Raw genomic sequence first — 14,839 nt, forward strand, 5'->3', positions numbered from 1 at the left:
GAACTGCAAGCAAGAATTAAAAAGGATCATCTTAATTTTGTTTCTAACTTGTAACACAGATTCTCTCTTTTGCTTACAGTACATGTCTCCGATGAGAACCATTGCTATGATAAAATTAAATGTGACTGCCAAGCCCCTTTGAATGGAACTACAATAAAAATAATGCTACTAAAATACAACTTAATACTGATAAAACAAACTGGGAATTTGAGACAACAGCCATAGTCATATGTACACACAGATAACTTTTGTGACTTTCAGTATCTGAAGAGACTCAAGATGACCTAATTAGAACTGGCACAGGCACAGTTAGTTATCTAAAGTTTGTATCATAATGTGCAATTTACTTCAACTCAGTTAAAAGCCACTGGTGTTTCTCAATAAATGTCTTCAGACAGGCAAATGAAACGAGATGGAGAACAGAACACTGCCTTCAGAGCATGCATAGAAAATTTATGTTAAATACACTGAGCACAGGACAGACAAAGAACAAGAGAGCTTACCCATTCTCTTCAAAATATAGCTACTGATTTTTTTTCACTACCATGCAACTATTTGCAATCAAGGTCAAATAAGACAGCACTAGTCTTTTTTTTCTCCCCCCTCCTACATCTGATCTGAACAGCAATCAATGCTGAGGAAAGTGGGATTTTTACTGGAAACTATTCATACATCCCATAACAGGTGTGTTACACAATAAGGAAAAGGCAAAGTTATGGCTTTTTTCAGAAGGGATTAAACAAAAATACATACAGAGCTTCTTAAAATTCTATCTGAAGACTCAAGTACAAGAAGACAGACTAGATGCAAAGGAATTATGTCTGTAACTGATAGAGCCAACTCAAAGCTAGTATTCAGAAGCACTATGCCTGTAAGTGCAGGACCACTGCTGGGTGACTGCAGCTGAGCAGAGTTCTAAGGAAGATCACTTGCAGCAGGGAGCTCTGGTAACCTGAGCTTCTGTGGCAAGAGAAGTTCTAAGATATCTCTGGGAAGCTGAGTGTGGGAAGCTGCCCTGTGGCTATGTTTGAAAAGCGCTTGATACGACAGAATATTTGAAATACACATGGGTGCAGGGAATTTTTGCAGAAGTCCAGTGCTGTCCACCAACACAGCACAGCTGCTGGGCACGTGCCATGGAGACATGGACAGGCTAAGCACAGCCTACTGCCCCTAAGCAGCTCCAGTTATCCACCATGGGACTGGCTGGGATGAGGGGTTTGGAGCCAAACACTTCAGGGCTGCAGCCACTCTTGGGTCTGCTGCTTCCCCTCCACATACTCAGCGGGTAAGAACTGGCAACATATAGGCTGGAAATCTAATTGCTCCTTCAGCTTGCTGACAACTTGATACGTGCATTTTAAGTTGTGCAATTATTTGTACTGCAGTTCTATGTGACCAACATGTAAAGTGACTTGTTGAACTAAGAGGGGTAGAATCACAGAAACACTGAGGCCTGCCTACAAGTTTACTTACCTCCCAAGCCATGGCACTTCAGTTTTGTTAGCAGGATATCACAACAAGGATCATAAGAGTTGCAAATACAAAGTGAAAATGTGTTTTGTGTGTTCAGTGATTTGCTGTGTGCATATGAAATCTGAAACAAATTAAGAAATTTTTAAAACTTACAGGACTTAACTCTGCATTTCTGATGCCCCTGTTTCTCATTCCATGAGCTTAGCTTACCCAACTCTGATTTAGAGCCTCTTTGCTGGAAATGTTTTGAAAAGGATGTTTTGTGTTTGGGAAATTGTTTCTGAAGTAGAAGATAGCACATTCTTAGGCACCACCACCACACACAAGCCCTAAAAATTTCAAGTTGGCTAAGATTAAAAAAAAAAAAAAAAAAAAGACACTGTCACCTACCTTGTCCGCTTCACTGACCATAAGAAAGGAATATGTCTTTTCACATTTCTCACATAACCATTAAGATGGACTTTCTCTTTTTTTTTTATTTTTTTTTTTTTAAGTCATCTTGGCACTTCAATCTATTTCTCATAAATTACTTTCATAAATCCACTTCAATCTCATAAGATTTGCAGGGCATACAAAGGGGTTAATAAAACATAGTTAGGTATTTGGTTGTTTATTTAATATTAAACCCATGTTGTGTCATCCTATGTATTTTTAAAGTAGCCATGTAATAGTACAATTTGTTAACCTTTCCCCTGCTTTCTGTATGGAAACTCTTGTGTACTGCTGCAGAAATAACGGAGATAACACTGACAACAGCAGCTTGGGATAGTAAGTCTAAAATGGCCTTAAGAGCCAAATATAATTTCACACAACTTTTGCATGAGTCTAGGTTTAATTTGCTTTACAGGACAGTTGGCCAAACAATGACATTTATCATAAAAATATCCTCTCCATTAAGCAAATCTCATTTTTCTTTCCAAAAGAAAATTCAATGTATACTCTGAGCATTCAGTGGCTCATTTTCAAAATCAGCCCACACAGATTTTTCTTAACAAAACAAAGCAATCCAGTTAAAAAATGCAGACCAATGTAATGACATAGTCATATTGCTTTTGGCTATGTTTACTTTAAAAACCATGCCAATTTCACTATTTTTCTTTAGGTTTTATTAGAAAAAAGCAGCAGATCAACATTACAATTCAGAATCTAATCTAAATATGCACTTGACAATGAAGCACATCTGAATATGAAGTGAAAAAGGATTCCAGAAAACCTCCAGTTTTGCCAATCTTCTTCTACCCAAATCATGTATCATTTCTTCTGGCTTTCTGATGACTGAAATCAAACAAGGAACAAAAGATTTATTGCTATGAAAACAAAATTGTAGTACAGTAGTACAAGTCTTGGGCGCTAAAGCATACTGAAGTTAACTTAATTCAGAGTGTACTTAAATCTTTTGTTTGGCCATGAAAGTCCATTAGCTGACTAAATTGAAATGGCAGGTCTGGAAAAAAAAAGTTAGACAGCATGTTAACCTCCAGTTTTCAGACAGCAATGAAAAGATACAATTCCAACAGCCAAGAAATTAAAAGAAAAGTGGATCTGACATTCAAGAGCTCAGTTTATTCTTACGCTCATTTTGTTTGCGCCCAAAATAACTTTAGACTCACCAGGAAAAAAAAAGTATTTATGGACTATCACACAATTGAAAAAGAGAAACAATTGCCTTTTGACTTGGTTATTTTCCCCCACTGAGGTATAAAATCTACATATAAATTTGATACTTCACTATAACAAATTGTACTTTTCATAGTTCTGATTTAGTTTCATTAAACCCTGTTTACTTTTTGCTTTTAAACCACAGAATTCTTATGTCATGATACTGAATCTGGTTTCCAGCTCTCTCATTTATTTGTGGATCTATATGTAGTAGTCTGGTTACCACTGCTAACCAGGAAAAAAAGAATTCTTGAAACTTTCTTCATTACAACAGCACTTTCAGCAAAGGTTACTGATGTGCAAGCAAACTAAAACGATATGTAGCTCTTCAGAGAGACTATTTCATTGATTATGTTTCCACTGTCCAAAGGTTCTCTAAATTATTTGCTGGAAGAAACTCTTTCAATCTTGTAAACATCAGTGGGCACAGTTTCACTGCTTTGTGTGGTAGTTTCACATCCTTGTACAGGAAGGCTGGTTCACAGATACTGAGAAGCTGCAGGAGTTCTAACAGCTGAGGAGCTGTGGATTCTGCCGAGCAGAAGTTTCTTCTGTTGCTACTTAACAGCGTAGCCAAAGTATCAGCCGAGGTAGCCCAGTCAATGTTTGCTTTTCTTTAGAACCTCTCAGAATATTTCTGGAAGGGTGACGTTGCGGAGCAGCCACTGCTGGGAGCGGCTGCCAGTGCAGTCTCTGATGCTGAGTACCTGGCTGTCTTCTTCAGTGGCTTTGTCCAGGCACTGGTTACTGTTCACATGCAACAGGGTTAATTTCTTGAAGACAAAAGAAAAAGAAATTAGCTTTATAAAAATCACCAGGCATAAGGCAACAAAAAAATTTCTAGTTGGCATCAAAACTTTTCCATAGGTAAGTAGGAGTTAGAGAAGACCCTGTGGTTACTGACTGCAGATCTCAATCCTAAAAAACACTTAAATATGACACTGTAGACACTAAAAGCAGTGCTTTATGAACAACAAAACAGTCTTAACTTGTAAATTATGTTCTTTGTCAAGCAATATCCACCATTCTTTAAGTAGGGCTATACAGCTAGGGATCCATGAAGAGTTAGAAATTGCAGGTTACAGGTAAGATATAACTAATGACTGAAGTTGTATAATAGTAGCTTTTATCAGATCAGAATGAACACATTGAATATGTTCTCAAAAGTACTTTTTTTCCCTCAGTTGGGAACACAATAGTCACCTTACACAATGTTCTTTCAGCATTTTTTGGGCTCTTTTTAAAAAGTATGTTCTTTTACAAAAAGTATGTGCAACTTTTGCGATACCTACTTAACTCATTTTTGCAAGCTTTTGGTAAACCACTATCTACACCTCAGCACTATCCTCATGGAGAAGAGATCCTCAGAAGCTGCATTTCCTGCCACTGTACTACAGATACTCCTCAGTGCACCAACCTGCCTATGGTACCACACGCATTACTACCCACATTTCTTCTCTCATGCAGCACATCCAGCACACTGGAATGATGGAAAAGTCATGGCCTTATGTGCACAAGCAGCAAAGGGTAATAAAAAAAAATCTAATTCAAAAACCTGAGCATGTCAATCTGCACTCATAGTGGTGCTGAAGAATGAAGGAGGGAGTTGAACAGAGACAGAAAGGAAAAAAAAACACTGGGAAAAAAAAAAGTCATTCAACTATGTGGGCAGGAGTTCTGTCTTCCACATTAACTGCCATCCTAACCACAGAATCATCATTCACACATATTGCTCATGGTCTAAAAGGCTGCAGGCTTTGTTAACCCTTCAGACACTGAAGTCTACAGCAAGTGTATTCAGTCAGAAATAACCCCCACTTTGCTTTTTAATTAGTGGAATTACTTTTTAGTAGCTAAATATCTTAAAGTCCTTTTTAAAAATAAGTCATTGTAAGTACTGGCAAGATTCTTCATCCACAAATTGTAGTTCTTGACTGCATTACTCAATGACGAAATAATTTCTAGAGCTTGCAAATCAAATTAACGATTAATTGATCAGTTGACAATGATTTCTAGATCTGGTAGTTCAACATATGAACTTCAAAGTAAATTTGAACATTACGTAACAGAGCATGATTTAAATAAAGGTGTTTTAAGCATTTATACCTTAGACATACCATGATTAGAAATGTAAAGTCATCTCTGTAAGTTTGCAATGCTCATTTTTTAATTAGAGAAGTATTTCCTTTTAACTTTGTGCAAGCCAAGACACCAAGTGCTAAATTTGTCACCACATCATTACTCTTATCTTTTAGTGGTCCAATAGATACCTGGAATACTTCTCCATTTTTGTTCTAACACAACACTACACTGTCAGACAATATTTCTCCAGAGGGTGCCAAAGCACAAGCAAAAGCTCCCCCAAAACTCACCAGGTAATGACATCAACGTAGTGAATTAGTAACAGAGGGAACACAACCCTGACTTTGTTTCCTGATCTGTCTGTCCAATAGTGGTCCCACACTGGAATACGTTGTTCTGCAGGCTCGTGTAAAAGCCAAAGTTGCCTCATTTTGGAGTCAAAAGACATTAGAAGACTTACCACTGGATCATATTCCCAAAGCTGGTTTCCTTTTAGATGGTGGCACTTGAGCATTGTTACTGGGCCGTTAAGTTTGGATACATCTAAACACAAATCATCTGTTCGAATTTCTTTGTTGGCAGTATATGAGAAAACCTACACAGAAAAAGAATAAGAGGAACTGAAAAAGAACTGCTTCCAAAAGATTCATGAAGTGAAGGGAAAGGGGAACATTTGTGCATTACTTAATTTATTCCCACAATTTTTTAATTATTTTGCTTTCTGTTCCTTTCATAATAGTGAGGCATGAAAAGATTTTTAATTTTTAAATTTTTTTTTTTGGGGGTGGGGAGGAACAAATATAAACACAATCACAAGCTGTTCAGTAAAAACAGACTTTTTTTGAATTTAAGATTGCTTGCTGTGAAGGAATAGGAGAATCCCCAAACACAGGTAATCTCTGTTTATGTGAATTCATCAAGAATTATTAAGAAAGTAGAATTAAAAAAAAAGATGAAAATTAAATCCCACAACTGATAACCAGAAAAAGATATATTAAAAATGTATTTCAGGCACAGGTATGTTTGGTTTTGGGATTTTTTTAAAGTAATGATGCCAATCAGAGGAGTTCTAACCAGAATGCATTTCCAAAGAACCTACTGGAGATAAAGACTAGCTCCGAGCAATATTTTCCTCCCATGATTTTGTTTTTGACTTTAAAATTTATCTAAAATGTATTGCAATCAGGCCTGAAAAACATACAAGGAGAAACCACCACCAAATCTTCTCTTGCATTTCCCTCTTACAGGCACTTTCTTTAATGAGGGTTTCCTAAGTCTGTTTTGAAGATAACTACTGAAAACATCCAAGAATTGTCCCAATGAATAGCAGTGTCTCAAACAGCTCAACAAATTAAGAAAATTCCTTTTTATAAATTATCACCTGATTGCCCCCCATTCCATGGCAGTTAAAGATTCCAACTTTCTCATTTTCTTTTCTTGCCATGTTATCCAGACATTGGTTAGTCTCCACATTTCTTATCTAGGAGGGAAAAAGAGCACATCACCAAAGGCTGATATTTTTAGAAGTGAATTGGGTCCATATCAAATCACTGTGGCACCAGTCCTCTCCATTCACCAGAGCTTATGTGAAATAAATGACCCATATTAGCAATAAGACACCACTGCCCAAGACTCAAACTCTCAAGTAACGTTCACACTAACAGGTTACAGAACCATGTTTGTTTCTTTGCTTTCTTTGGGGGATCTTTCTACCTTGGGGACACTTTTTGCTCAAAGACTCAGTAACAACAGAATGGACACAATGGAATGTGGACCAAAACGTTCAAATGTATTAATCCCTATATCACAATACAGTAAACAGGTGTGACTACAAAGTCTTTTGATAGTCATGAAGAAGCACACTCTGCTATAAGTGTTTCTTTTAAAATCTACAGTACAAAATCACTCTACAGAAAACTTGATATTTAGTTCAACATGACTTGTAGAGGAGAGGGTGCCTACTTATTTAGGACAGCATCATCTGTACTATTTCTACAGTTAAAAAGGTTAAAGAAAAAAAGAGAAATGCCCAGCAAGGCTTAGGGGTCACTAGAATTTGCTGTTCATGGGTGAGGGTTCTGGGGGTAAAGTCCAGAACAGCTTCTAGGCAAAGACCTTTCTTGACCTAGTATAGCTTTCATGCAAAACTTCACTTGTACTCTGTAGAGAGCATTATACAGAAAGTTATGCACAACTACATTGCTGAAGGAATATTTCTAAAGCCATTTATATGACATTTTGTACTGTAGTAGAAAAAAGGAGAACATTTAAATTACAGTTGTTCACAAGTTGTTACAAAGTTCATTTGTCTGCCCCACTGAGAAGCCAGATTTGTCGTTCTACGTGCGACAGAAACAAAGGTGCAAGATACTTGAACTTTTCTGAAGACAATTTGCTTGCACTACTCAGTTCAAAACACAACTTACTGCACAATGTACTTTACATAGGGAAGACGAATATAAAAGACAAAATCTTACCTCTCCCAGAGAAAAGTAATGGCGTGGAATTTGGGAATCAGGATAAACATTTTCCAGGTACCAGGAGAAAGGCTTGCACTGGAGCTTGCGCCTTAGCCCAAGTCGTGATGATATGTCCCCATAATCAACTTTAGTAACTCCTGAAAAAAAACGAAGTTGCATTCAACGGCTGCCAATAAATAACATTTAATTCCACTTCATAAGAAAATCCATCAGTATAATTTACTACTTCCATGAAAGGCTTTCTCTTCAAAAAGTCACCTCTCTACAAAGAGGTTTTTGCTTAATATAGCCTTGAGTTGTTTAAACTCAGAACATGTCTGTCGTGACTTCTTTTTCCACAACAGACAGAATCACTACACCTGGTCTGTGCATGACAATTTCTTACCTGCAGTTTGTGGAACAATTTGAATGTAGTTTCTTACTAAGCTAATAGAGGAGAAAGGCTGAACCTTTTTAGTCACTGATGCCATTCTATCCCCAGTGGTAACTGGAGTGCCTATCTATGCAGCATAACACAGCAGTCTCCTTCTGTGGAGCAAGCAGAATTCCAATTTAATTTATTTCTGTAAGCCAGGTACCACCCGCTGGACTCTTCATCATCTATCTAACTGCACAAAGAAGCACGCAGAAAGCAGCCTTCATACAGAGCACTAAAACTTAAATAATTCAGCATTTGTTCAATATAACCACAGCATTCACAGGAAGTATGTTCACCATTATGACTGTTATAATTTTTTCATGGTAGTTTGCTTGCCTTTTTATTCCTTTGCTCCTCATTTATCAAAGTGCTACTTCTTCTTGTATCTTTCCACTCCTTTATGGTTGCTTTAATTCCTTCTGGAAATTAATTTGTGCAAGTCCCATCTGCAGATGGGTTGAGGATGGTGTGCATGAACAATAGATATTTTTGCTTCACCAGAATTCAGCATTATTGTAATTAATATTCCAGTAACAATAATAATAATTAATGATAGTAGGATAATTTCTACTTTTCAAGCATCATGTCTTTTTTCTATTTCCCACACCACACTCCATATCACACAGGTCAAATGCAGTACACTACCAAAAAAACCAAAAAATAAATTAAAAAAAAAAAACCTGCTCCAGCAATTTAAATTCCCCTAACAGACTACACATATGGCTCAGCTGGCCACCACACCACAGATCTCCAGCTGCACACATTTTTCAGAAATCTCTCCACTTGGAGGACTGCGAGTTACCTCTAAAAATTCTTGACCTTGGAAAGAGTTTGAGGCATGTCTGAGCTGGCATACTGTGTCATTAAAAGGACTTGCCAGCAGATGGTGTCTTTCTACTCAATTGAGACAGATAATTGGCTCAAACTTTAGCTAACTGTCTGTAAATGCCAATGAAAAATACATTTTCAATATTCCAGAAACAAAAAAAATGTTAGCCAGGTTCTTAGACTTTTTTTTTTTTAATTAAGGACTTTATTTTAATAAGTATATTGGAAAGCTATACTGGTAAGAGAATGAAAGCAAAGGAAATCTTGTTTGTATAGAATCCCAGAAAACTTCTGTCTGGGCTTTCAAGTCGCAAAAGAAGTCCCAGAACCAAGAAATACAAGACAAATTAAAAAAAAAACAACAAAAACAACACAGCCACAGAATGCTGCTCCATCTTCATGAAAGCAAATATTTGCTCTACAAGAAAAGTAACATTCTCTCAACAGCTAATGCAAGAACAGAAAGGTTCTAACCACTGCTAAGTACTAGATTCTTCATTTTTCAGTGATGAGAAAGCAGCTGATGAATGAAACAGTTATCATGCCACTCTTGCAGTAACCTTACAACACTCAAAACATACTCGGGTTGCTACACTGACCTCCCAAAAACAGCACTGTTAAGGCTTCATCACATCACTGAATGGCAATAAGAATTAAATTCACATCCATTAATAATTAAATGTAAAATGAGACTTAATAGCATACAAGCAAGCAGTTTCTTAAAATAGTTTTAAATGTCACCACACATGCAAAAAAAAAGTGCCAGCTGATTTTTCTCTGTTTTGTTGTACTCCATTAAAGCATTTTTATTCAGAAAGGTTTTTTAAAAATCCCCTCCAAAGTCAGGTCTGCACCAAACCATACACAAATACTACAGTCAGCAGCAGGTTAGCAGATGGACAGAAGAGCAGAACAGGTAGAGTTGCCTTAGGGGTGTCCTCTAGTAAGGCTGAATTATTCTGTTTCCAAGACTTCTGATACCTTACCAATATTACTCTAAACCAGCTTGAGTATTTCTACCCAGTGCACTGCCAGTTACTTATGGGGAATTTCTTTTGAGGAAGAAAGAACAGAAGAAAATAAGGAAAACTGCAGCAAAGTATAAAACATCCCAAAAATTAAGTATGGGTTTAAATCATTATTTCTTCCGTAGACCAGTAAAATTTATAGGTACACCTACAACAGTGACATATAAGCTTCTAGGGGTTTTGGACATTCTTTTCTAAATGGTTAATTAAAGGCAAAACAAAAACCAAACTGCAAAACATAAATTAGATCAGATTTCCTCCGAGGAGACAATCATGCCAGATTCCAAAGGTATGTGCATCGTGAGGAAGACAGTCATGTCGACTTGCTTTTTCAAACCTTCAGTCCATTAAAAAATAAAGAATAGGAAAGAATCATATAACCACAGAATGGGTTGGGTTCTAAGGTACTTCAGGATCATCTCATTCCAACCCCTCTGCCATGGGCAGGGACAGCTTTCTCTATACCAGGCTGCTCAAGATACATCTAACCTGACCTTGAACATTCTCAGGGATGGAGCATCTGCATCACAGAAATCAGAAATGGTATTTAAGAAATCTTGCTACTGTTGTCTTTATTTGACCAAAATTATATTTTTCCTAAACCTCCCTGCCCCCAACCCTAATTACATTTAAAAGCTTTGGCTTCCCTGGTGATTATATTTGTCACTCAGCTTGCTGTTAGCTGTGAGACAATCACATACTTTTTCCCCACACACATACTTAGACATACTCAAAATATAAATATTAGTAATGCAAAAAACATCTACTTCAAATCAGAGCCACACCAGCACCAGCCATGTTGCAACAGCTGTGCCATTCCCAGAACTTCCAGAGCTGAAGATTTCCTTTCCCAAGTTGAGTTTGTGGCAATAGATTTATGCTAAGCACCTTTGAAAAAAAATTTCATGTTGTTATCATCCTGATTATAAATTGCTCAGTCATTTTAAAAAGCAAAGTATGAAAACTATTTCATCTAAATCTAGTCTTCTGATAAAAATAATATTACTTATTTTTACTTACTATTATGAAACTCTATAAGCAATAATAATTTAAAACCAATTTGAATAGCTACATTCGTTGCATTCCCAATTAATGCTAATAGGGACTAGTAGCTGAACACAAAACCACGTGGAAACATTTAATATGGACTTTGGACACAGGCTTAGCTACACTGCAAGATATGGACTCAGTTCCTCCTCTGTCCTCCCTATCAATCATATATAATGCTTTCCATTTCCAGTCTTTACATACTGAACCTTGACCTACTGTGCCTGGCTAGAGACCAAGGCATGCAGTGATTATAAACGAGGTCTATGGATCCAGTTTTAGGATAACACTCCCCTGTCTCTGTCTAGATGACTCCTGCGTAGGTAATTCCACAGCGCTGTCTTTTCAGACTTTCTGCCTGCCCATTTAGTTTCTGGGTACATCCCAAAATATATCTCAGTATACGCCCTTTAGGACAAAGCTGACCAGCCTAATGCTTTGCAGCAGCTGCTGCCAAAGGGGCAGCTTTCCCTTGTTCACCTTCAGATTCCTGCTGTACCTCCTGTGCTGACACAGATTCTAACTTAACCCCCAAGAGAAACGACCCTGGCAAATCCAGCTAGTCAGAGAAGCAGCATGAAGGATCCTGCAGATGAAGGATCAGCAAGTGAGGGGAGGTGAAGCCCTTTGCTTGTCATACCAAAACACCTGCCATGAAAAGCAGGGCACTCCCCTCACAGCAAGCTGTGAGACAGGCATCACCATCTCATGAAGCCTCCTCATCTTGGACAACAGAGTCCTAATCTTTTAGCCTGGAGAAAGTGATGAATGACCAGCACTAGGAATAAGGAAGTGACAGAGTCCACAGAAAGAATGTCTCGAGCCAGGAAACAGATTATTCACATGTTGGATTTGTTTTCTGACAGCCAAAGAGAAAATGGTTTGGGAAACAGGGCCCTGATGTAACACATGACTGCAAGGAAAGATACCAGCTAATGAGAAATGCCTGCAGCCAGCTCCTGTACTGCTGGGGAGAAGGGCTGCTGCCTGCAAAGAGACAGGTTTTATTCTGGCTGAGCAGCTGCAACAAGTTCCTGCCCAACCTCCACCTGTACCTAGCCACTCCTAAGTGGAGGGATGGCTTTTAAAATTCACACAAGCTTAAAACACACAAGTAGCAGTTTCTGCTGGGCTATACTTATAAAAGAAGGAAAGGATTACAGGCTTACTTTCCAAGAGGGCAGCTTTTCATTTAACTACATTACATCAATAGTAAAAAGTCTCTTGAGTTCCTATCATTCAAGCAGCAAGACTTTTTTTCCCAGACAACACAGATTACATGAAGTGAGAAAGCTATCTGAGAATTTTAGATTTGCTTTCTTGGATGAATCCCTCTGTTTTTCAGTATCCTAGGGGAACAAAAAAGAAAATATAAAGGAGGAAAAAAGTGTCTTGTTTGTTAGGCTCAGTGACAGTTGTCAGTATATTATCTCCTTCAAAATCCAATTTTTTACATCCATATCAACTAGTGAGAAAAATCCTGGGTGCACAGAGGATTGCTTGTTTTCCTTATTCATCTGCACCCAAGGCTTGCAAACCAGCATCAGCCTCAGAATCCTCACCTCGCTCCTTGTGACACTGTCACAGTAATACTGAAAGTACACATTTGTACTAACAAACAGTTTCACAGGCTGCACTCTGTACTCTGCCTGAGGATTATTACACCAGCATTCTGTAAGAACTATACATTTGGATTTTTATATTGGAAGGATACGTGGAAAAGCTAAGCGAGCCAAGCTAGCAGAGATTCACTGAGTTCCTTAACAACCAACGTCCACAAGAGATTTTCTGAAACCTGTACTGATGCTATTTATTGTCAATGGGCAAAATCACAGTCTGCAACACTCAGCTAAGATTGGAGATAGCAGAATTACAAGAATAAGGTGTTTGTGAATTTCCCAAAACAGTAATCCTTGTTAGTTAATATCTACTGGCTCTCACAACTTAGGTGGATTCGGGAGGGTGAGAGTTATGAGTGGCTCTGAGCAGGTTTGTGTGTTCATTCTCTGAACAACAGGTTTTCATCAGAGCTAAAGAATGACCCACAGTACTGGGCATTCTCCTCATAGCCCCAGGCAAAATCAATTTCAGAATAACCCAACTCATTCAGATACAATATTCCCCTATTCTTGAGCCACTTGAAAATTCTGGCATCGAACTTCAGTGCGCAGTCAGTACAGTCATGGGGACACAAACGAGAGCGTGTGACAGGCGGCAGGTGCAGATGCTCCACGAGCAGCTTGGCTAGAGCACAAACCTATCCAACAATCACTCGGGCATTACCATACAAATTATGCAGACATGCATCTTTTGAAAGGAAAGGAAAGAAGAGACAGAGCAGTTACAGATGATTTCTTGACTTAATTCCACCATTTCAGAATTTTTACTGTCTTTGGAGGATGCATGCATATTCTACAATACTGCAGTCCTATCAAAAAACCCCAATCCTACCAAATTCAAAGAGTTTAAGTCCTTTGTAGCTTACGCCTACTGCACAAAATGGAAGGAAAATAGAGGTAACATATAAAGTAGCAGAGCCTTATCATGGCTTATCAGTAATTTACATTTTAAAACGCATTTGGTTATTTTTTATAATTATGTCTTCCTGCAACTTTGTACATTTTAAAATCCAGCTTGACATGGATAAATAAGAGTCATCTTTACCAAAAAAGACTGCACCTATTTATATACAACTTTTCTGAATATTTATACATCTTCATGTTTGAATTCATAATGCTGCATTAATCACACAACAATGCAAAATTACAATAACAATAAGCTGTTAGCTCCTGATTTAATCTGAAAAGCTTTGAATAGTACCAAGACTTCTTTAAAGTAGAAGTCTTACACAGTCTCATTTGAGTAAAACTTTCTTTTAAGACAAAACCACCATAAATCTGCACTGTCAGTTGCTCTCACAAGCATCTGTAAAACCCATAATCTAAATTTGATACTGTTCAGACTCATACTACATTGTATTACAGCTTTTAAACGTCAATAGTAATGTAGGTTTAATAAGCAGGTCATAAGGAAATACTAGTTTTAAAGAAATTTCTTTGGAAAAACAGATGTGGCATATAAAACCCCCACTTAGTACATGAAGTCTAATGTCTCAAGTATTTAGAAAGGTTGGCTGTTGCTACCTGTAATATCTTTGCCTTTTTATATAACAGTAAAATAACCTGTACTTGAAAGTGATATTTCAATATTTCCCAGGCTTCCTTTCTTCTCCTATTTTTTTCAGAAAATCTGAGTTCATGGGAAATTTTCTCTCATATATTACATCATCTTGTTTTGCCAACATTCACATAACGAAACATAATAAATATCTTCCCAGTCAATTATATTGGCAACTTTCCCCTATACTCTAGATAGTGAAGTACAAATTCTATCAAGACAGAATATATTAACTTCTTTGCCACTCTACTTCTGCATTTCACTTCAATAATTTCTGATGTATTCAACATGAAATGCTTACAACATGAAACCAGACCCCAAAATTCAGCACATTACAATACGACTTTGGATGGCTAATTTTCAGTACTACAGCTGAGCTCTTTGATGTTCCACTGAGCTTCAATTCTACTGCACAGGAAGCTCATTCATAAACCATGCTCTTGTTAAGAAGCAAGCAAACAAAAACCCCTTCAGGGCACATCTCTGGCTAACAAAATTATTTTTCAATTAAGACCTTACTTTTTGTACACCTTTAAAAGAGTTCTGTCTTAACAAACTTCAAAGCAATAACATTTTTATATAAATACTCACGTCATTTCCCAGTAGTAGCAACATTTTAATTCTTAATAAGTATTTCTCATAAC

At 37.4% G+C, this 14,839-nt stretch overlaps 1 protein-coding gene across 4 annotated transcripts in view; it reads right to left on the reverse strand.

Annotated features, from left to right (window-relative positions):
* Positions 1 to 2,289: 2,289 nt before the first annotated feature.
* Positions 2,290 to 14,839, reverse strand: part of GALNT1 (polypeptide N-acetylgalactosaminyltransferase 1) — an 86,345-nt gene continuing 73,795 nt past the window's right edge. For all 4 annotated transcript variants that reach the window (XM_033061616.2, XM_033061607.2, XM_033061586.2 and 1 more), the window contains exons 10-13: positions 7,695 to 7,834; positions 6,599 to 6,697; positions 5,678 to 5,812; positions 2,290 to 3,908 (exon numbers count right to left, since the gene is read on the reverse strand). In XM_033061616.2, coding sequence (XP_032917507.1) covers positions 3,762 to 3,908; positions 5,678 to 5,812; positions 6,599 to 6,697; positions 7,695 to 7,834 — 521 coding nt within the window. In that variant the 3' untranslated portion in view covers positions 2,290 to 3,761. The remainder of the gene's footprint in view (positions 3,909 to 5,677; positions 5,813 to 6,598; positions 6,698 to 7,694; positions 7,835 to 14,839) is intronic.

Source organism: Catharus ustulatus, chromosome 1 (assembly GCF_009819885.2).
Source record: "Catharus ustulatus isolate bCatUst1 chromosome 1, bCatUst1.pri.v2, whole genome shotgun sequence".
NCBI classification, from domain to species: domain Eukaryota; kingdom Metazoa; phylum Chordata; class Aves; order Passeriformes; family Turdidae; genus Catharus; species Catharus ustulatus.